The sequence below is a fragment of the Drosophila rhopaloa genome, unplaced genomic scaffold (assembly GCF_018152115.1).
Source record: "Drosophila rhopaloa isolate 14029-0021.01 unplaced genomic scaffold, ASM1815211v1 contig_163, whole genome shotgun sequence".
NCBI classification, from domain to species: domain Eukaryota; kingdom Metazoa; phylum Arthropoda; class Insecta; order Diptera; family Drosophilidae; genus Drosophila; species Drosophila rhopaloa.
Window position 1 is genome coordinate 14,918,420 of NW_025335043.1, and position 20,020 is coordinate 14,938,439.

General features: G+C 42.2%; 6 protein-coding genes across 6 annotated transcripts; 4 read left to right on the plus strand and 2 right to left on the minus strand.

The window, feature by feature from the left end:
• Positions 1–234: 234 nt before the first annotated feature.
• On the plus strand, positions 235–2,988 carry LOC108040418 (sphingosine kinase 2). The gene is made up of 2 exons (XM_017117900.2): positions 235–1,313; positions 1,735–2,988. The coding sequence occupies exons 1-2, from the start codon at positions 337–339 to the stop codon at positions 2,741–2,743; spliced, it is 1,986 nt and encodes a 661-aa protein (XP_016973389.1). The 5' UTR covers positions 235–336; the 3' UTR covers positions 2,744–2,988.
• A 572-nt stretch (positions 2,989–3,560) lies between these two features.
• LOC108040371 (CRAL-TRIO domain-containing protein C3H8.02) lies at positions 3,561–5,214 on the plus strand. The gene is made up of 2 exons (XM_044457870.1): positions 3,561–3,890; positions 4,398–5,214. Exons 1-2 carry the CDS (start codon positions 3,732–3,734, stop codon positions 4,905–4,907), a joined length of 669 nt encoding a protein of 222 aa, XP_044313805.1. The 5' UTR covers positions 3,561–3,731; the 3' UTR covers positions 4,908–5,214.
• Positions 5,215–6,379: 1,165 nt separating this feature from the next.
• Positions 6,380–9,019, plus strand: LOC108040414 (putative glycerol kinase 5). The gene is made up of 6 exons (XM_017117894.2): positions 6,380–6,747; positions 6,826–6,919; positions 7,149–7,648; positions 7,705–8,157; positions 8,221–8,384; positions 8,674–9,019. The coding sequence occupies exons 1-6, from the start codon at positions 6,568–6,570 to the stop codon at positions 8,948–8,950; spliced, it is 1,668 nt and encodes a 555-aa protein (XP_016973383.1). The 5' UTR covers positions 6,380–6,567; the 3' UTR covers positions 8,951–9,019.
• Positions 8,948–10,530, minus strand: LOC108040415 (cyclin-dependent kinase 8). The gene is made up of 2 exons (XM_017117895.2): positions 10,320–10,530; positions 8,948–10,262 (listed from the first exon to the last, which is right to left on the minus strand). The coding sequence occupies exons 1-2, from the start codon at positions 10,448–10,450 to the stop codon at positions 9,065–9,067; spliced, it is 1,329 nt and encodes a 442-aa protein (XP_016973384.1). The 5' UTR covers positions 10,451–10,530; the 3' UTR covers positions 8,948–9,064.
• Positions 10,531–11,300: 770 nt separating this feature from the next.
• LOC108040407 (protein FAM207A) lies at positions 11,301–12,049 on the plus strand. Its single transcript, XM_017117876.1, has one exon. The coding sequence runs from the start codon at positions 11,357–11,359 to the stop codon at positions 11,894–11,896; it is 540 nt and encodes a 179-aa protein (XP_016973365.1). The 5' UTR covers positions 11,301–11,356; the 3' UTR covers positions 11,897–12,049.
• Positions 12,050–12,217: 168 nt separating this feature from the next.
• LOC108040405 (cysteine and histidine-rich protein 1 homolog) lies at positions 12,218–19,287 on the minus strand. Its single transcript, XM_017117875.2, has 8 exons — positions 18,717–19,287; positions 15,096–15,154; positions 14,860–14,974; positions 14,677–14,800; positions 14,458–14,610; positions 13,285–13,562; positions 13,122–13,225; positions 12,218–13,063 (listed from the first exon to the last, which is right to left on the minus strand). The coding sequence occupies exons 1-8, from the start codon at positions 19,065–19,067 to the stop codon at positions 13,036–13,038; spliced, it is 1,212 nt and encodes a 403-aa protein (XP_016973364.1). The 5' UTR covers positions 19,068–19,287; the 3' UTR covers positions 12,218–13,035.
• Positions 19,288–20,020: the final 733 nt, after the last annotated feature.

Consider the following 20,020-nt stretch of genomic DNA (forward strand, 5'->3'; position numbering starts at 1 on the left):
TAATTTTAGGGTGAAGTATTTTTCGTGAGTGCATTAGTGCATCGGCATCGAGATATTTCGAATATAGAATTGGGTAAAATCGAATTTGAATTCAATACGTCATACATTGTCTCCCTATTATCATATTCATTTTACAAAGAAGTAATCCGGATTAAACGGCTTTATAAGCTAAGGTTGGTATTTTTCAAAGGATCTTCAGTTCCTTTGTGTTAGTTGGTATTTTTGTGCCTTTCGTATACGGTCACACTGCTGCCATGATTGTGATAAGGGAGCCATAAAAAACTGTGCCTAAAAACTTCTGAAACATGCTGCTTGGCAGCCGAATCTCCAGTCGAAATGAGCGAATCTCTTGATAAGACCACCAGCCCGAGTTCGGCCAGTTCCAGGGCCACGCCCTCAGGGCCGGAGGAGGCGGATGCGGATGAGGGCCACGACGTGAGCGACACCTTCTACACGAGTCAGCGCAAGAAGGGCAGCCACGTATTCCGGGTTCGCCTGGACGCCACAGGATTCACCCTGCAACGGGAATCGCCTACCGGCAGCATCATCAAGGAGCAGCAGGTGCGGATCGGGGACATAGTGGGTGCCCGGTGTATGCGTCCCAAGAAATCGCGACGTTTGGCCATGTCCGGAGCCTGTGCGTGCAGTTCTGGCAACTCCCCGGCCATTTCGGCCTCCGGGGATCACCATCGCCCGACCACCACGCCCAGTAAGTGCAGTACCAACAGCCGGGAGAATCTTCCATTGGATGGTGGCGATGTCAGCGCCTTTCTCTACGTATTTGCCTATGTCCTGAAAAAGAGGAGCCTCCGCACGGAGTTGCACAGGGAGCGAACAGTGCTCACCCTGCGCTTCAGATCCTTCGACACCTTCGAGGACAATATGAGGGAAGCGGACCGGTGGTATCGATCCCTCCGCTGGCAGCTGCACCGCACGCTGGAGGAGATCTTTGTAGCGCCCACGGCGGATGAGCGACGTCGGAGGGTTCTGGTACTGCTAAATCCGAAATCTGGTTCCGGTGATGCCCGCGAGGTTTTTAATATGCACGTGACACCAGTTCTCAATGAAGCCGAGGTACCCTACGACCTGTACGTGACCAAACATTCCAATTTTGCGATTGAATTCATGAGCACGAGGTGTCTGGACGCCTGGTGCTGCGTGGTGGCCGTCGGTGGAGATGGCCTCTTCCACGAGATAGTCAATGGACTCCTGCAGCGCCAGGATTGGGCCCACGTCCTGCCCCATCTGGCACTCGGCATCATTCCCTGCGGTTCTGGAAATGGACTGGCCAGGTCTATAGCGCATTGCTACAAGTAGGTTTTCTCAGTTTCTTATTTATTCAAATTATTCATCCTAGTTTTCACTTTCCATTTTCCATGGAGCCGTTGCTCGAAGCTTATCACATTTCCCCAATTTCCCGGAAATTGTGTATCTACGATTTACTCATTCTTTAAAGCCCCTTTCTCAGGTTGGGCTGTTAAATGACGTCTATATGGGTAAAAAAAATTCCCCATGTTAGTTATCATCGACATAATCTTTAAAATATTGCCATTCATGTTAATGAGTCCCTTAAAATTTAATTGCCACAATTTCCGTTTACCAATAGTTAAACAATTACCGGACGATTAGCGGGTATAAAAAGGCTTAATTAAGAAATCAAGAGTGAAAACAGGAATAAAACCCAACGCATATTTCTTTTTTGAAAAATTTAATAATCGGTTTTTTTTCTCACAGTGAACCGTACTTCAGCAAACCAGTGCTAGGAGCTGCACTCACCGTAATCAGTGGACGCAGTTCTCCGATGGATGTGGTTCGCGTGCAGCTTCAGAATCGCTCCCTCTACTCCTTCCTGTCCATCGGCTGGGGTCTGATCTCGGACGTGGACATCGAGAGCGAGCGCATCCGGCTGCTTGGCTACCAGCGTTTCACCATCTGGACACTGTACCGTCTGGTGAATCTGCGCACCTACAACGGCCGGATCAGCTATTTGCCGACGGAGCAGCAGGACTCCTCGACACAGAGCCACTCCGGCTATGCTGGCCAGCGGAGGATGCAGGGCAGCCGGAGCTGCAACACACACATCGACATGCTGACAGGGCCGGCACCCAGCTATCATTCCAGTGCCGAGTATCTGCCGCAGGAGTTTGCGGACGTTATATCCCTGGAGACGTCCATCAATCAGTCGTTCCGCTCCAGATGCGACAGCTGGCTGTCCGGAGGATCGCGACGCAGCTTCTACTATTCCATATCGGAGAGCATCTACCACAGTCTGGCGGATGAGAGTGAATTCACTGGATTGGCGACCGCCTCGCTGGAGAACAGGCAGCTGAATTACGGGCCGACGAGCGAACTGCCTGATCTGGCCGATCCCCTGCCCGAGAATCAGGGCTGGATGGTGGAGGAGGGCGAGTTCGTGATGATGCACGCCGTCTATCAGACGCATCTGGGCATCGACTGCCATTTTGCGCCCAAGGCCCAGCTGAACGACGGCACCATTTACCTGATCCTCATACGCGCCGGCATCAGTCGGCCGCACCTGCTGAGCTTCCTCTATAATATGAGCTCGGGCACCCACCTGCCGGAGGTGAACAACGAATACGTGAAGGTGCTGCCAGTGAAGGCATTCCGCCTGGAGCCACACGACAATCACGGCATCATCACGGTCGACGGGGAAAGGGTCGAGTTTGGACCCCTCCAAGCGGAGGTCCTGCCGGGCATAGCCCGCGTCATGGTGCCCAAGTAGGAGGAGGACGAAGAAATGGGCCCGAGAGGCTGAAGACCATCAAGCAATAGAAATCTCAATTTAGGAATCTCTGCATTTGTAGCTAATACTTAGGGCCAAAAATGGCTGAGTTGAGAGAGTTGTGCATTCTGCGAATTTTGTATTCTTTTGTGGCTTGCTTATGCCAACCAATCATGTATTGTTAACCTTTTTTTTATAATTACTGCAGTTATTTACGAAATATAAAACTGTATATAAATATGCCAGATGAAGTGCATGTACATTTTTTGATTTTTGATGTCTGTTTTTTTTTTCAATATTAAAAAGTGTTTCTTAATTTAATTTAGTTTTTCGGAAAACTAGTACATCATGAAGAAAACCTTTAAATATGCTTCAACTAATTTATGGTTCTGCGAAATACCTTTAAATCAAAAGGATGCATTTTTTAAATTTCACAATATTAAAAAAAAATCTTTACAACTAAAGTAAGCCTTAAAAATTTTTAAGGTACAAGTAAAATGAGTGAATAAAATCTTTGAGCTTAAAATAATGATTTTCTTTTACTTTCAAAGATAGATAAAATAGAACCGGAATTAATAGCGAAATGGATATTCACAAACGACAAGTGGCAAAAAATATAAACAAAAATTGACTTTGTCAAACGGGTTTTTTGATCATTGAACTTTCGTTTTATATCTTTTTGAAATTAAAAGTAGTGCTTACAAGTTGTTTATCTTTAAAGTTTCAATTTAAATTTAACGAGCATGCGAATTAACGGTAATATATGGTATTTTTTAAATTTTAGTATGTATTTTTTACTGAGACTGAGTCGGTCACATTAAGCAGAAAAAGAAAAAACAAATCCGTTCTGCTTGTGAAAAAAATTTCAGAAAATAAACACCTCAGCTTGCAATTTAGACAGTGTCAGCACAATCCGTTCTAAATCCGAGGCTCTCTAGCACGGAATCGCATTGTATTTCCCATCGAGATCTGCTTTAAGCACTGCAATATGTCGTCCGAGGAGCTGGCGCCAATTAACGAGCAGGACCTTAAGGATCTGAAGGAGCGCATGAAATTGATTGTGGAGGCAGATCCGAAGCAATATCATAACGAATTTTCGCTTCGGCGCTATCTGCGCGCTTTTAAGACCACAGATGACGCATTCCAGGTAAGCGATGCGTAAATAAAAACCATGAATTTGACCATCTGAAAAGCTATAGAACCTAAGCTTAGAACACCCTTCCAGCAAGTATCTGTATCTATTTTCCATAGCATTCGTGGGCTAATAAGAGTCTGAATCTGACCTTCAGTTGATAAAATCATTTACACAACGTATTAAAAAGTGTATTAAAAAGCCCTTATCACGTTTGATATAAAAAGTTTGGTACCTTCAGTGGTTAAATTTCTTTCCATAAGGAAAATACATAAATTAAATTGCAATACAATTTAAATAGCCAAGTATGTTCCAGATGTTTTATAAAATTGAAAAGGATTTGCATGTACGTCATATCTTATTGGAATTAGAGGTTTATAAATGACCTAAAGATTTGATGTACTGCAAATCGTAACAGAAAATATATGGATCTCCTGATTATGGCAATGATAAAACTCTGGTTAAAAGATTAAGGCCTTATATTCTTAATTAACTTCGACTAAATATATATACCCACCGCAGGCCATCCTGAAGACCAACAAATGGCGCGAGACGTACGGAGTGGACGAGCTATCCAAGATGGACCGCAGCCAGCTGGACAAAAAGGCACGCCTGCTGCGCCATCGTGACTGCATCGGCCGCCCGGTGATCTACATTCCGGCCAAGAACCACAGCTCGGAGCGGGACATCGACGAGCTGACTCGCTTTATCGTCTACAACCTGGAGGAGGCTTGCAAGAAGTGCTTCGAGGAGGTCACCGACCGCCTATGCATCGTCTTCGATTTGGCGGAGTTTAGCACTAGCTGCATGGACTATCAGCTAGTGCAGAATCTCATCTGGCTGCTGAGCAAGCACTTTCCGGAGCGTCTGGGCGTCTGCCTGATCATCAATTCGCCGGCGCTGTTCTCGACTATTTTTCCGGCCATTCGTGTGCTGTTGGACGATAACACCGCCAAGAAGGTGAAGTTTGTGGGCGATGAGGTCGAGCTGTGCCAGTACCTCATCCCTGACATCCTGCCAACGGACATGTAAGGCTACCGCCTCGAAATCAGCATTAAATGGAGCTCCAGTTAGGTGTAGACATATCTCCAAAAAGAAAACCGAAAACAGTACCTAAGTTTTAAGTTCGCAAGGAGGCTGCTACTCTATGTGAAAATCGATGTGTTTAACAAGTTGATTGTAAAATGTATTTTATTGGACACACCATTAATACAATGCTAACTATTTTAGATAAAGGTTTATCTTGTATGTGTAGTATCTATATACCTGAATTCGTACCTATATGTATACATATATATGCAAGTGTCTATCTGTACAGCAAATAAAGTTGTAAAAAATACGTCGTTAAGATTAGAGGGTGATGATGCACGACACACGTGAATAATCGTTTTGTGGGGCGGGTCGATAGTGCTCTAATTTTAGAAGGCTTATCATTTGACAAGTGATAAGAATCATAATCCAAAACGATTCGTTGTAGTACTCCTATCAAAAAATTGTTGATTTGAAATTTGCGCCGATTAGGGCTGTCGCTGCGATAACAATAAGTTAATTGCTTTAAAGTGTTAAGCAACACTGGTTAGACTAAAAAATATTTTCTCCATATTCGAACTAAAGTAATTATATTTCTGTTCAGTGATTTAAACTTGTCTTTCCTTTGTGCTTAAAAGATATACAACTATATTATTTTATATTATTTATTTCTTTAATGTTTTTATTATCATGCCTTAGTCTGAGATGAAATCCTTTAAGCCTAGTATCCAGATCGACAAACGAGTATGCTAGCGTAAAAACTTTAATCTTTCCAGTGTGACCAAAATTTCGAGAGTTCATCGGATTTAAGCGTGCTACGGTCGTACTGACAATCAGCTGGGTTTGTTGACAAGCAGTTAAAATTCAAATATCGTATTTGCGGGAAAGAGCCTTTAAAAGATATTATCAAATACCTTGGCAAGACAAGTCTGCCGCTGTACAAAGAAGTTAAAAAACAATACAATTTAAATTTAACAGTTGTTTTTTTTTAATTTTATGATAATTATTTGCTAATTTAAAGTTCATAGCTGCACATTTATTGTATTTTTTCGTACATTCTGGACCTAAAAAACATTTTGCTCTGACAAGAGGCACCCCAGATAGTATTAATGTTATTTTGTCCTCACATGTAAACACCTGCAATCGACTTTTGTGAGTTTTTTGAGTTTTTCCCTCCATTTCTTATAATGTTCAGTGAGAAGCGCACGCCAAAAGATTAAATTTTTTAATCTTTCCGCTAGGGTTCACCCAAAGTTCATTTCCGCAGACTGGCAACGCTATGCAATTTTCTGGTATTTTTTTCGTCGATCAGGAGACCGAAGTGAAAAAAAGGCCCGACGAAAAGTGAACGCCAGCTGTTTGCCTCTCGCTCTCTCTCATGACTGGCGTACGGTTTACGTCGAAGTGGATACTAGGCTTTAGCTTTTTTCTAGCTTAATTTCTAGTTGGCTTCCAGGAAAGTAGGTGACAGCCCTGGCGCCGAGTGGTTATCATCTGGAAACACAAAAACAAAGTCGAGCACTTGATAAGGAAACCGAGAAATATGAGACCTCGCCAAAACAATAACAATAGCAATAACAGCAGCGAAATGGATAAGTCGGTTCGCCAGTTCGGAGTAACAGCGTCCAAAAGCCAGTGATCGACGAAGCGTGCGCTACGAAACATGTCAGCGCCTTCAAATGTCGCGTCAAAATCAGCAGGAGCTCCTCAGGATTCGGAATCCCCAGGGGATTCAGGGTCAGGATCACCCGCCTACATTGCCGCCTTGGATGTGGGCACCACCTGTGTGAGGTGCTTCGTGCTGGACGAGCGATGTGTGGTCAGGGGATCGGCGGTGGATGCCGTAAGTGATTCGATCTTCAAGTGACCCATGGGGCAAAGTTAATTAACTAAATACCTTTACGACCTTTGGCGCAATTAGGTGGAACTACTGAACCCACAGCCGGGCTATTTCGAAATCGAACCGGAGAGCTTGTGGCGTAAAATTGTGAATGTTATAAGTCGGGCGGTAAAGGGTGAGTTTCGGATACCATAAAACCGCCAACAGGTTTAATACGAGCTTTAATCGGTTTATTTGATAGCCATTCCAAAAGTCGTTTAGAAAAACGTTGGATAAAAAGCTATTACAAATGGATCAAAGTTCACAAATAATTTTAATTAAAACTTTCCTATTAGTTAACCTAATTAAAAAGGATAAATACCTATTCTATAATTTTAAAAATGTTTATAAAATATAATTTGCAGAGGCCAAGCTGACGCCCTTGGAAATCACTTGCATGACCATCTCCACTCAGCGCTGTACCTTTCTTACCTGGGATCACCGCAGTGGCGAGTACTACCACAATTTTATCACCTGGAAGGACCTGCGCGCCGATGAACTGGTGGAGCAGTGGAATGCTAGCTGGACGAAGAGCTCCATGAATTGGTTTTCGTATGCCTTATTCCTAGTCACCCGTCAATCGAGATTCCTCGCAGGAAGTGTCCTTAAACTGATGAATGGCCAAGTCACGCCAAGACTGCTCTTTGAGATAATGCACAACAAGAAATTAAAACAAGCTCTGATACAGCAAAAGGCTCGTGTGGAGCTCCTGGACTCGTGGATCCTGCACAAACTAAAAACTGGCAGCAGCCGTGATAAGGATGTAGAGCACATAACCGATGTAACCTCAAGTACGGCGACGGGCTTGTACGATCCCTTCACGCTCAGCTGGTCTCCTCTTATAAGTTGGCTCTTTGGCATTAACGTAAGTTTTTTATGTCCTTTTTAATCCAAAAATGATCTTATAAGCTTGCATTCCAGTCCAAAATCCTGCCGCGTGTGGTTGACAATGCCTACAGGGGTTTCGGGCAAGTGCATCCAACTGCCTTGGGTCCAGATTGGGCCAACACAAAGATTCCCATTGCAGCTTCTCTTAGTGATCAAACGGCTGCCATGTGGGGTTCACAGTGTTTCAAGAATAACGACGTCAAGGTAACCATGGGCACAGGAGCGTTTTTGAATCTGATCACGGGCGACCGGTGTCATGCTGCCATCTCTGGAATGTACCCCCTGGTTGCGTGGCAGATCAAAAGCCAAGCGAAGCACCAAGGAGCCGTCTACTGCATCGAGGGAGCCTCCCATGACTTTGGCACCGTAGTTACCTGGGCGCAATCCTGCGAGCTCTTCGAGAATCCTGCGGATACATCAGATATTGCAGAGTCTGTTTCAGACACAAATGGTGTATTTTTTATGCCCGCCTTCAGTGGCCTGGGGGTAAGTTTTATTAGCAGTTGTGACCAGTCTGAGATTAACTAATCCTCATCTTATCTCTGTTAGCCCCCGGTGAACGACTATCGGTCGGCAAGTGGCTTCATTGGCCTCAGTCCATCTACCACAAAAGCCCACATGGTTAGGGCCCTGCTCGAGAGCATAGTCTTTCGCCTGGTGCAACTAATCGAGTCTGCTGAAAATGAAACCTCTCAAAAGCTTCAAATGATTAGGTAAATCAATGAAATATATATATATGTTTACTTATATATCATATATGAAAGAAATCTGCCCAAGTCTATAGTATTCTAGTTAGAAACATATTTTAATATGATCTTATTGATGTTATTATACCTTAGGCTTGGGTTAAAACCTTCTCAGAACATTATTTGTTAATGGACAATAATAATAAGCAAATTATAACCATAAAATACTGACAAATATCATATAATTAACCGGTTGCTAATTTAAATATTAAAATTACTGACTTAATGATCAAATTTTACTACCTCAAACTTTCAGGGTTGATGGCGGCGTCTCCCGCAATGACTTCGTCTGCCAATTCCTTGCCGATCTCAGCCAGCTGAGTGTAGAGCGCGCCGAGAACGCAGAGAGCAGCATAATGGGCGCCACATTTATGGCTGGCATTAACCACGGCATTTGGCGCAATGTGGAGGATCTCAAGTGTTTCCGGCAGGTGGAACGGGTCTTTGAACCGCGCGCCAAGGAATACGACACCGTAGCCAACCGGATGGACAAGTGGGTCCAAGCAATAGCTCGTTTCAGCGAGTGGTACTAGTTTGTGTATGTTACACTTTAATTGTTTGTATGTCTTAAGCGCTACGGTCATTAAATACTTAGAAGGCTATGTTGCAGTAGAAGTGGTAGAAAAAATGCTGCCTTTCTCAGTCTCTCAGTTGAATCGCTGCTGGAAGTTTTGCTGCTGGTTGAACATCATTTGTTGCTGCTGCTGTTGTTGCTGTTGCTGCTGGGCCTGCTGCTGCTGATGGTGGAAATCCTGCTGGTTTCCAGCCCCAGACAATCTAACCCTCTTGGCATTCGGCTCGGCATTCATTTGTTGTTGCTGCTGCTGCTGTTGTTGTTGCTGCTGTTGCTGTTGCTGCTGGCGCTTGTTGTCCGACTTGTCCTCCTGATCGTCGTCCGTGAGGAACTCGCGCTTGGGATACGGTATGGGGCAGCCGGCAAACACGTCCTGCGTGGGCAGCGGCTCCTCCTGGAAGTACTGATCCTGCATGGCCTGTTCGGAGGTGATTCGCTTGTTGGGATCCATTAGCAGCAGCTTCTGCAGCAGATGGAACGCTTTGCTGTCCGGCTTGATCTTGTGTCGCTCCATGTACTTGGCCAGCGAACAGGTGGAGTAAGTGGAACGTTTAAAGTCCTTGGTTAGCGTGTGATGTTCCGGCATCTTTTTGATGTCCTCCCAGTCCTTGTCCTGTGGAAAGCCCATCACATTGAAGATGCGGTCTAGTTGATCGTGGTGGTACGGATTGCTGGTCTTGATGTCCTCCTGGCGGCAGTGAAAGATGGGCTCTGAGGTTAATAACTCGGCGAAGATGCAGCCAATGGCCCAGATGTCGATGGCCTTGGTGTAATGGCGAGCTCCGAGCAGCAGTTCTGGAGCGCGATACCAAAAGGTGACCACTACAGGATCTAGATCTGCTAACGGCTTCAGTGGGGCATTAAACAGACGGGCGAATCCCATGTCGGCTATCTTCACGCGACCCCTCTCGTTGCCATCGCCCATCACAAGGATGTTAGCGGGCTTTAGATCGCGATGCAGCACCCAATTACTGTGCAGGTAGTGAATCCCGTCCAGGATCTGGTATAGTAGACTCTTTACCATGCCTCGGGGAACCACCACCTGTTTCTTGGTGGCCTTGGCCGCCCGATGGAACTTGATTATGTGCCAGAGATCGTGTTCCGCGTAGTCGATCAGCAGGAACACTTTCCGATCGTTGTGGGACAGGAACACTCGGATAAGGGTTATCACGTTCTGGTGCTTCAGTTCGCGCAGCAAGGCGATCTCACGGCAGGCGGACATGGACAGCCCAGTGCCGTCGATCTGCTTCAAAGCGTACTCCTTGCCATCGCTGAGAAGTGGGGAATTAACAATTATATTATTTCGATCACCGAATTGACCAGCTTACCTTGTCTCCTTCCATTTCGCCTTATAGACGTGACCGTAGGTGCCACGCCCCACCTTGCAGCCCTCGTAGTTGAACAGGTCCTCCACTTTTGTACGCTCAATTTGCGTTTTCATCTTGAAATCGTAGTCCATTTCGCAAAAAAGTAACAAATATGCAAATTGTTATAAATTCGAATGCCGCCAGTCAGCTGTCCGGCGATAACCGATAACAAAGATATAACCAGGGATGGAGGATCTGCCATTTTCATCCTAGTTGTATTTTGTAAATTTAAAACACATTAATATTAATATGATTATATTAAGAATCAAAATAGTTCAGTGTTTTAAAACCTAGCCATAAATACAGTATTTTCAAAATTTTCTCTGGTGTGTATTTTTATTTACAGAGAAAAGCCGTTGAAAAGCCCTCAAAACTATTTACATATAATAATTTTCCCAATGTAATAATCCCCCAAATATATAATTTATCTGATCTCTTAATTAATGATTCAGGAAAATTTTCTAAAACTTTTTTATTTAAACACTTAAAAGTCTAGCAAGTTAAGACAAAATTGTAAACAAAATTATTATTATATATTTTGCCCTAAAAAGTGTTATAAATAAAAGCATTAACAATGTTAAAAGCAATAGAACTAATAAAGTACATATATAAAACCAGTAAACTTTTAATAGAAACATGAGAGGTGGAAACGGCGCTTTGGAAAAATATTCAGTGAATTCATATGTTTATTTTTGGAAAGCTAGTACAACACATTGAACAAACTTTAATTAGTGATGATTAGTTCGATGTACTCTTTGAATTTTTTGTGTGACAAATTGGTTACATGGTGGGAAGGTGGTCGTAATTCCCAAAACTCTAATGAAGTTATATATTCCTTAGAAGAATTTTCCAAAAATCTATTTATAGCTATTTTTCTACCGTATTTGGCTACTTTTTATAAAAGAAACCGATAACGATAACAGGGTTGCACAGGTGGGACAACATTGACTTTGAAATTCAGCACGCTGCACGTTTGTTTTGATTTTATTGACAGTGGAATGGCCAAAACCAAGCGAAATGTGAGGGCCAAGGCCAAGAGCGTTGTGGGAGCGGCCAAGCAGAAGGCGCAGGACATGCAGGCGAATTGGCGCAAGGACAAACTGCTGCACAAGACTCTCACGCCCAAAAAAACGACTACTAAGAAGGAGAAATCGGAGGCGAAGCACAAGAAACTTCTTAACCGCTTCGCCGAAACGCGAAAGGTACGCAAGGAGGAGCAGGCGCGCAAGAATCGCGAGAAGACCGCGGTCATTGGGGACCTTAAGCCACTCCGGGATGCACTACCTTCCCTGCAGGACATCTACAAATTGGTGAAAACCAAGCAAAAGGATGCCAGCGAACAGACAGCTCTCGCCGAACCGGAAGTCCTTTTAAGTGCCAACGAGAAGATTCGGAAAAAGCGCACGGACATGGTTAACCGCGTCAAATCCTTCGAGAAGCTCATCAAGGACAAGAACTTCAAGAAGAACCCCCGCGAAGTCATCGCCTCCCATGTGCGCAACAAGTACCAGGCGATGGAAGAGGACAACGACGAATAGAGCTATAATTAATATGCTGCCTTTTGTTAAAAATTTATATTTTAAGAAATACTTTTCAATATAGTATAGAAGATTATGACTATTTCAAGATGCCAGAAAATATAAACTTTTTATCTTTTAAGATATATCTTTAAAATATAAATATATCAAGAATATCTTGTTTTTCATTTCTTAGAACCAACTTTTAAATTAAATTGAATAATTTTGACCATTTAAATTTAGATTTGAAAACATAGCCGTAAGTAATACCATTACAACAATCAGTCCTGATAAATTATTTATATTTTATATTTTTCAACTTTCCAATCTTCAGAAAAACGATTTTTTTTATTAAGAAGTATCTTTATTATATCTGCATTAGGTATAGTTATCATTTAACGATGCATATAAATATTACACATACGAATGTAAATTGTAAGCATTAAATCGTAAGAGGGTCAACAGAACGAGGATTAGACAAGATTTGAACGTGAGGACTCGATTTTTTTTTGGGTGTTTTTGCTTTGTCCCGGGCTATGTGATCGTAATATTCTAGAGCTACATAATATAGTAGATCGCTATATTTGCGCCTGCTAAGGGTTCGAACTTCAACTTGGTGTTGTTCTTCTTACAGTGAAAACGGAGCCGTGGACTCGAGGTCCTTGCGTCCTGACAGTTAATCTACAGCTAGTTTATGGTTATTATCGGTATTATCGGGTTAGCGTGGGCTGGCTCCTTCCTGTGAGATCATTAAATCGTTAGTCAAACACATCGGCCGTCTTGTCCATCAATCGATTCCATTTCGCCACCAGCACTAACAGCAAATTTAACATAGCTATTGAAAAGTGTCTCCATAAAATGGCATTATCTCATGTACAAAATGTAGTCGAGTCTACTATAAACTTAGGTTACAACCTTCCGCGTTACGTCTGCGTTATCGGGGACATGATTGAAATATACGACGTTTCTGTGAGCGGGTTGTGGGTTCGCGGGGAGCGGGACTCTGTTAGGCTAGGCTCGTGGTTTCCGTTTCGAAGTTATACATATACATATATAGAAAATATAAGACAACTATGTCTAGGTTTTGCACATTCAAGAGTTTGAAACAACAAACTTAAACTAATTTGAAAATCTTAATCGTCTGCACAGTGTAATTGTGTTTACTTGTTCAGCAGAAACATGAGCAGGCTGCAAGGGGAGATTGTTATTAGATTGAATTTCCAGAAGGCATTTCAAGGTTACTCACCGGAAGTTAATGCCTTTATTGGCCAGCATTCTGTTACATTCACTTGAGCCGGTACCCCCGATGCCATCTGGTAGTGGCAAAACATAATACTCACTTTCGGTACTCTAAAAAGACGAAGACGTTAACAAATAGGGGAATTCATTTCAGAACTTCTATAACTTACCGTTTCAGTGAACTCGTGCTTGTAAATCTGCGTGGAGACCTTCATATCAGAAAAGGGACCCTTCAGCGCGAAAAAATGTATGCTCATGGGCGTGCTGGTCTTGGTCTTTAGGATCAGCTGATAGGTTATGGTCCGCTCGTTCGACTGGTGAGGATCGCGCTGGCTATTGTTGATGCGTGCCTTTACCACCCACTGCTGGTTGAAAGCCGAAAAGCGGGCGGTCTCGTAGAAAAGCTTGTGTACGTACTCGTCCGTCCGGTAGGGTTTCATCTGAAGATCTGCAAGAGGTAAAATAAACAACGAACTTGAGTTTAAGCAAACTAATAGTGTTTTTTTAAGACTTTTATTTTAACAAGAAAGGAAAGCTAACTTCGGGCGGAGCCGAAGTTGATATACCCTTGCAGAATACTCTGTAAATTATATTCTCCAAAATTATTTATATGATGCATTCTTAATACTCATAAAAAATCCAAGCTTCCTAACTTTAAAAACACCAAAGTTATGGCATTTCCAATCGTTCAGTTATATGGCAGCTATAGTATATAGTCGGCCGATCCTTATGAAATTTGGTAGGTCGGATTGATTGGCCAAATATAAAACCCATAGCAAATCCCAACTTCCTAACTTTACAAACACCAAAGTTATGGCATTTCCGATCAATCAGTTATATGGCAGCTATAGGATATAGTCGGCCGATCCCGGCCGTTCCGACTTATATACTGCGTGCAAAGAAAAGAAGGGTGTGTGCAAAGTTTCAATTCGATAGCTTTAAAACTGAGAGACTAGTTTGCGTAGAAACAGACAGACGGACAGACGGACAGACGGACATGGCTATATCAACTCAGGAGGTGATCCTGATCAAGAATATATATACTTTATAGGGTCGGAGATGCCTCCTTCACTGCGTTGCACACTTTTGACCAAAATTATAATACCCTCTGCAAGGGTATAAAAATATTACTTTGTAAAGATCTCAAATAGTGAATATGTTCAGTCCCTGACTTCACATACATATGCCTATCAAGATCACCACATAAGAATTCCATTTGTCAACCCTCAACCATAAACCTCTTTTTACCGCCCGCATTCCAGCATGACTTCTATGACAATAACCATGAACAATTCATCTTAATTTCAATGAACATTAAAATTCAGTAAGCAAGAATGTCTCACCATTGAAAATGATCTTTTCGTAGCTTAGCAAGTCAATCAGAGTGTTGAACATCTTTTTCTCCTCCTTGATCCTGTCATCGTGGGCCTCCAGGGCCGCCATTACTTCGTAGCCAGACTTCTGGGGATGCAAGCAGTTGCGCTCGTGTTCGTTAGCTAAATATTAAAAGGATTAGTACGGGTTATACGGGTTGTTCATTACATTTCACAAGGGTCACTTACTCTCATGAAAGGGTCCACGCCACTGGCAGCCAATGCGATGATATTTGCATTTGGTGGGGCGCTCCTGGCACTCGTGTTGTTCATGGCGTTCAAGAGATTTGTAAGGGAACTCCTTGTTGCAAAACTGTAGAATAAAGCCAGTTAATTGACATTGAATTGACCTACGAATATTATAGAGCTCACCTGACACTCGCTGGGCAATTCTGAAGCGGCCTTCTCCACAGCCAAATTTCGCGAAGCAGTGCTCTTTGATATTTCCACGCGACAATTGGGGCAAGTGGCAATTTGATCTCGCAGGCTAAAGAAAAATTGTATTTTAAAACATATTTGAAAAAGGTAAAAAACGGTATATAGTTAGATGCAATGTAATAGAAGTCTTTGCAAGGTTCTTATTTTTTTTTTTTAGAGTGAATTCATACCGTCCATCCGCCAGAAGATGGGTGAAACAGGCGGCGCACATCAAGTGACCCATCTGGCACTGAAAATGAAAAGAGCAGAGAGAAAGGGAAATGCAGTTTTAGTAAATTCACGACTAAACAATCGACTAGTAGATGGATAGAGATTGAAAACTAAAACAAAAGTGGAATGAAAATTAACCTGCAATTAAAGAAAAAAGAAGAAAAGTTTTCTATTAGTCAAAATACGGCCTTGTTGCAGAGAGTTTGTATTTATGGGTGTGGGGTAATTTCTGGGTGGGTGTGTTTGAATGAATGAATCTATTTTGAATATGCCTTTTGGGGTGAGGAAGGTGGTGAGGCATGGATTTCTCGGCGGGAGGTGATCTGAAGTGAGGTTTGAAAATGTTTAGCTTAGAGGCTCCGGTTTGTGTATTATTTTTTTGTTTTGGTTGAAATAAAAACGCTATGTTGTAGTTTGGTTTTATTTTGCATTCTCAAGTTTGCACTCTCCTTTGCAAATTTATTGAATTCAGTTTTTCGTTTCATTTTTTGGTTTTTTTTTTTTGGGTTTTAGATACATTTTAGGGTTTAACTTTAATGCTATTATGAAATCTGTTCTATGTACTTAGCATTTATAGTTACAATCTTATGTTTCTTTTTTTTTGCGTGTGCTTACAAAGGTTACGAAATCGATATTGTCTTAACTAAGATTAATTATTAGGAGAGATAAAGTTTATCTAAATAAGGCTGCAGAAAAATCAAAATCATAAATAGTTGATAATTCTGGGTTTAATTTAGCGTACTTTATCATACAAATGTTGTCTTTTTTTTCGTTAAAAGCCAATTAAGACGTAGTGTGTTTTTTAATTGGTTTTCGGATATGAGTTGGTCAAGCAATTGATGAAAGGTCGGGAATATAGTGGACCGATAACGGCCAGATAAAGTGTAAAGCCCTAAAGTAAAATTTAACCCCCGCCCCTCAAAGAAACCTTCATTAAATCGCCGCATGCGTTTATTTACAATTCGGTTGTGTGGAATGCGGGCTGTTTCCCTCATTTTGGAATTTCTATATCTATTTTGGGAAATATTCAGCGCCGGAGGAGGCGAGCAATAGGCCGTCGGGACTATTTGTGGACTGAGCCGCAACTTCCAAGCGATAAGCAATGGTTTTCTTGTGTATCTTGTGCACATAACAAAATTTTGATAGTCACGAGGATCTGAGATCTTTTCAAAGCAAAAATAAATATAGATAAGGGTTTCACAGATATCATATGTTTTTTGTTCTGGAGATATGAAACCATAATCAGAAAAAACCAAAATTACTCCCCTAAAATGATGTGCATTGTATATCATATTTTGTGTATTTCCAAATAGTATGTAGAAAGCATTGTATTAGGTTTGGTTCCAAAATGGGTATAATTACGATAAATATTATTCGAATTATCTTTTATTTAATTTTTACTAAGTTGTACAATCAACATTTTTGAATAAAGTTTAATTTTTATTAGCAAAAGTGTATATACCAATAGTTTTGTGTACTTTTAACCATCAAAACCTCAAATGTTGTGATAAGCATGGGTTTGGTGCTTGAAATTTAGTTGTTTTATGCCCCACATGATCCTTTGACTATTTCAATTCCATTTTTTTCCGTGTTCTTTTGTATTTGGATCATATATCTAGGTATTTGAGTGTATTACTGTATTTTTGCAGTTGAGTGAACCCGTGAATTCGTGTTCTTTGATTGGCAATTTATGACCTAGACCAACTGCAGGCAGCAGCTGCTTGAAAATCCGATTGTTTAATGGAAAATCCTCGGATCGGATTCACAAAGGAGTTTAACTCGTTTCCCCTGAAAAACAATAACACACAGAGCAGAAAAACGCAGACACAACAAAACCAGCTGATGGTGTTTTTGTAGATAGTGAGTGGAAAGAGGAAGAGCACGTCAATAGCGTAGGTAAAAAAGGAAATCACGTAAAAGATCGACGATGACAGAAAAGAACTCGTGTGTTTTCAGGTATACCTTTCCCCCCACACATACACACACTTTTAGAACCCAACAACACATGCACATGTGGCTGTGAAACTGGTAAAACGAGTTTATTCCAGATTACAGGTCCTAAAAACCTGCAGCAAGCTGATTCCACAAATTCATCAAAACCTTCTATTGCCATTTACAATAACAAAAATTTAGTAGTATACTTTATTTTTACTATTTGAACTTATTTATCCCCGGGGCCCCAAAACAGCTGATTTTGCCACGACGTGGGCGAGAGCGAGATAACAACAGCAGCGCAGTGGCAAAAGCAAAACAATAACAGAGAGCAAAAATCGCAGTGCGTGTGTATGTGCACTTGCACATACAGACAAATAAAGAAGAGTGGAACTGCAAAAAGGAAAACAATCAGGCATTTTTTTTTAGCTAATTAATAGTTTCTGCTGGTTTCTGCGAATCCCTGGCCATTTTGTGTGATTCATTTGGGTTTTGGTCACGTTGTTTTGGGTACAGAAAGGTTACTTTCATATTTCTGTGTGGGTCAGCAGATATTTTTCTTTATACCGTAATACAAAACCAATTTCAATGACGCAGTTATTTCTGCCTTGCCTTGGAACATGTGTCAACCTACACATACGCATTACGTAAAAGATCTGTTTGTGCAGCGGCGGAGGCAGGGGGTTGGGGCCCCCCTTCAAGAATTTCTATTGGTAATCGTGCATTCAAGTATTCTTTTTTAGTACCTACACTATGTACACTCAAATCAATCCAACAAACCAGCCTTTCACCATGCGCTGAGTAGTCGACATTTCTTGGTAACTTTATAGTTTTAATTTTAATAGTATGTTGAATTTAAGTTCTGGTATCTTCTTCAAAGTTATAATTACGATATCGATCTATACTTCTGTGTATGAGATTTTTATGTGAGCTAAATCCCCTTTGACGCAGTGCAGACTACGTCCCTGCAACCCGTTCTTTGAGATCTCTGTGCATTTGTGCATTAAATTCAATCAACGTCAGTTACAGCAACAATGACGACGCCTGCACATGTGTGAATGAAAAAGGGAATGCGGGAATTATCCGAAGAACTAAATAAACGAATAAAAAGCTAGGATCTTAAATTGTTGCTCCTTTAAATAGGCCACGGGGAAGACACAATACCAACATCTATGACGCAATACAGAAAATCTGCAGTAAATGTTACTGCGCAAAAGAAAGGGAGAAGAAGAGGGATGGGGGCCATAATTCATAGTGTGAAATGCAACGGTTAAGCTGGGGGGTTGTTTTCTAAAACGCAATAAAACTGCATTAGTTGAAAGAAAGTGCGAGTGCGACAGGGTCCGCAGCACTGCTTCTGCTTATGCTGCGAGGTGCGCCCTACGCCCTTTCCCCCTCGCACTCCCTGAATGTTTTCAAGGCGAATGCAAGAGAGCCCCAGCCAGCCGTCTCGCTCTCGCACAGCTGTGTGTCGTGGGAGGAGGGGGCAAGAGAGAGGGAGAGGAGTATTTCACTCTCACAGCTGAGCTGCCACGATTTGTTTGTATACAGAATGACGCACACACACATGCATTTTCCTATATTTAAGTTTTCTTGTTTTTTTTCGAACGCGAAGGTTTTTTTTTCGCTGTAATAACCCCACAACTCACCTGGTACATGGCCGTCTTGGGCAGATCCAGGCACACGGCGCAGCACAGGGCATTGGAGATGCGGTGGGCCAACTTTTCGTGCATTCCCGACGCAGCAGCGGCACTGGAAAGTGAACTGCTGCTGCTGGTGGCCCCCGAGTCCAACAACTGTTTCTTGGCCGGCGGCTCACCGCTGCTCTGCGTGTCTAGCGGCACGCCCACCACACTATTTCCGCCCCCGCCCGAAGAGGAGGAGGAGGCGGATCCAGAACTGGTGGAGGCCTGCATCACCACCTGGTTGTCGCCCAATAAAGGCAAAGTCGAGGACGGCGGCTGCTGCACCGCCGAGCTTGAGGATTCCACCGTCGACATAATTGGAAACTTCCTTGGAAATATGTTTGTTGTGTTTGCTCAACCACACGCACCCACACTGAAAGACACACACAAACAATACCCAGTTGCTCTCTTCCGCTCGCACACTCAGTTCGTATGGCACTTTCTTAGCCACCTTTCCCCGCCGTCCCTCTAGTATAGTTCTGTTCTGATACGTTTTCGTCCGCTAACACGTCCGCTCGCCAGAAAGTTTTTTTGTTTTTAGAAAGTGTAGGAGGTGTGGGTGCATAAACATCGATTTTCCTTACAATCGACGTCATCGATGTTTCCAAAATATCGGCTATATCGATAGTAACTAGTATCGAAGACCGTTACGTACTGTTAACTTTCTTATCATTCTGTTATTTTTCACTCCATTTCTTGAGCGCTCTCTTAGTTTCCAGGTTTCCAGGTTATAACGCACTATTTACCCAATACAAAATGTACTTAGATTATAGCACTGTAAAAAAGGTTTGCTAATCTGCCAAATATATGAAGTACAAGTAACGGAAATTTATCATTTATGTTTTAACATGGTGGTTGGCCTGGTTTGTTGCTAGCGGGTATTGAATCCATGGTTCAGAACACAGCTAACCATGTTTGGCAGTCACAACCTTCTAATGAAATTCTACTACAAATGAATTAATGATTAAAATACGGAACAGAACCCAATTTCAATGTTTTTGTCCTATTTTCTTATTTGTATAACGGTAAGAAAACTTTAAATGAAATCTCGTTTACAAGTTAATTTTCATTTGTTTTGTTCGTACCCAAAAGTTTGTGGTCTAAAAGTTCGTGGCCCAAAAGTTTCAGCAAATTTTAATTAGTTTCTAATCCGATACATGAGCTAAAGAAATATACTGGTCGAATGTACAATTTAAATTTTAATTCTCTGTTTGGTTTTACGCGGGCATGGAACGTGCTTTTCATTAACCAATACTAAACTCGACAAA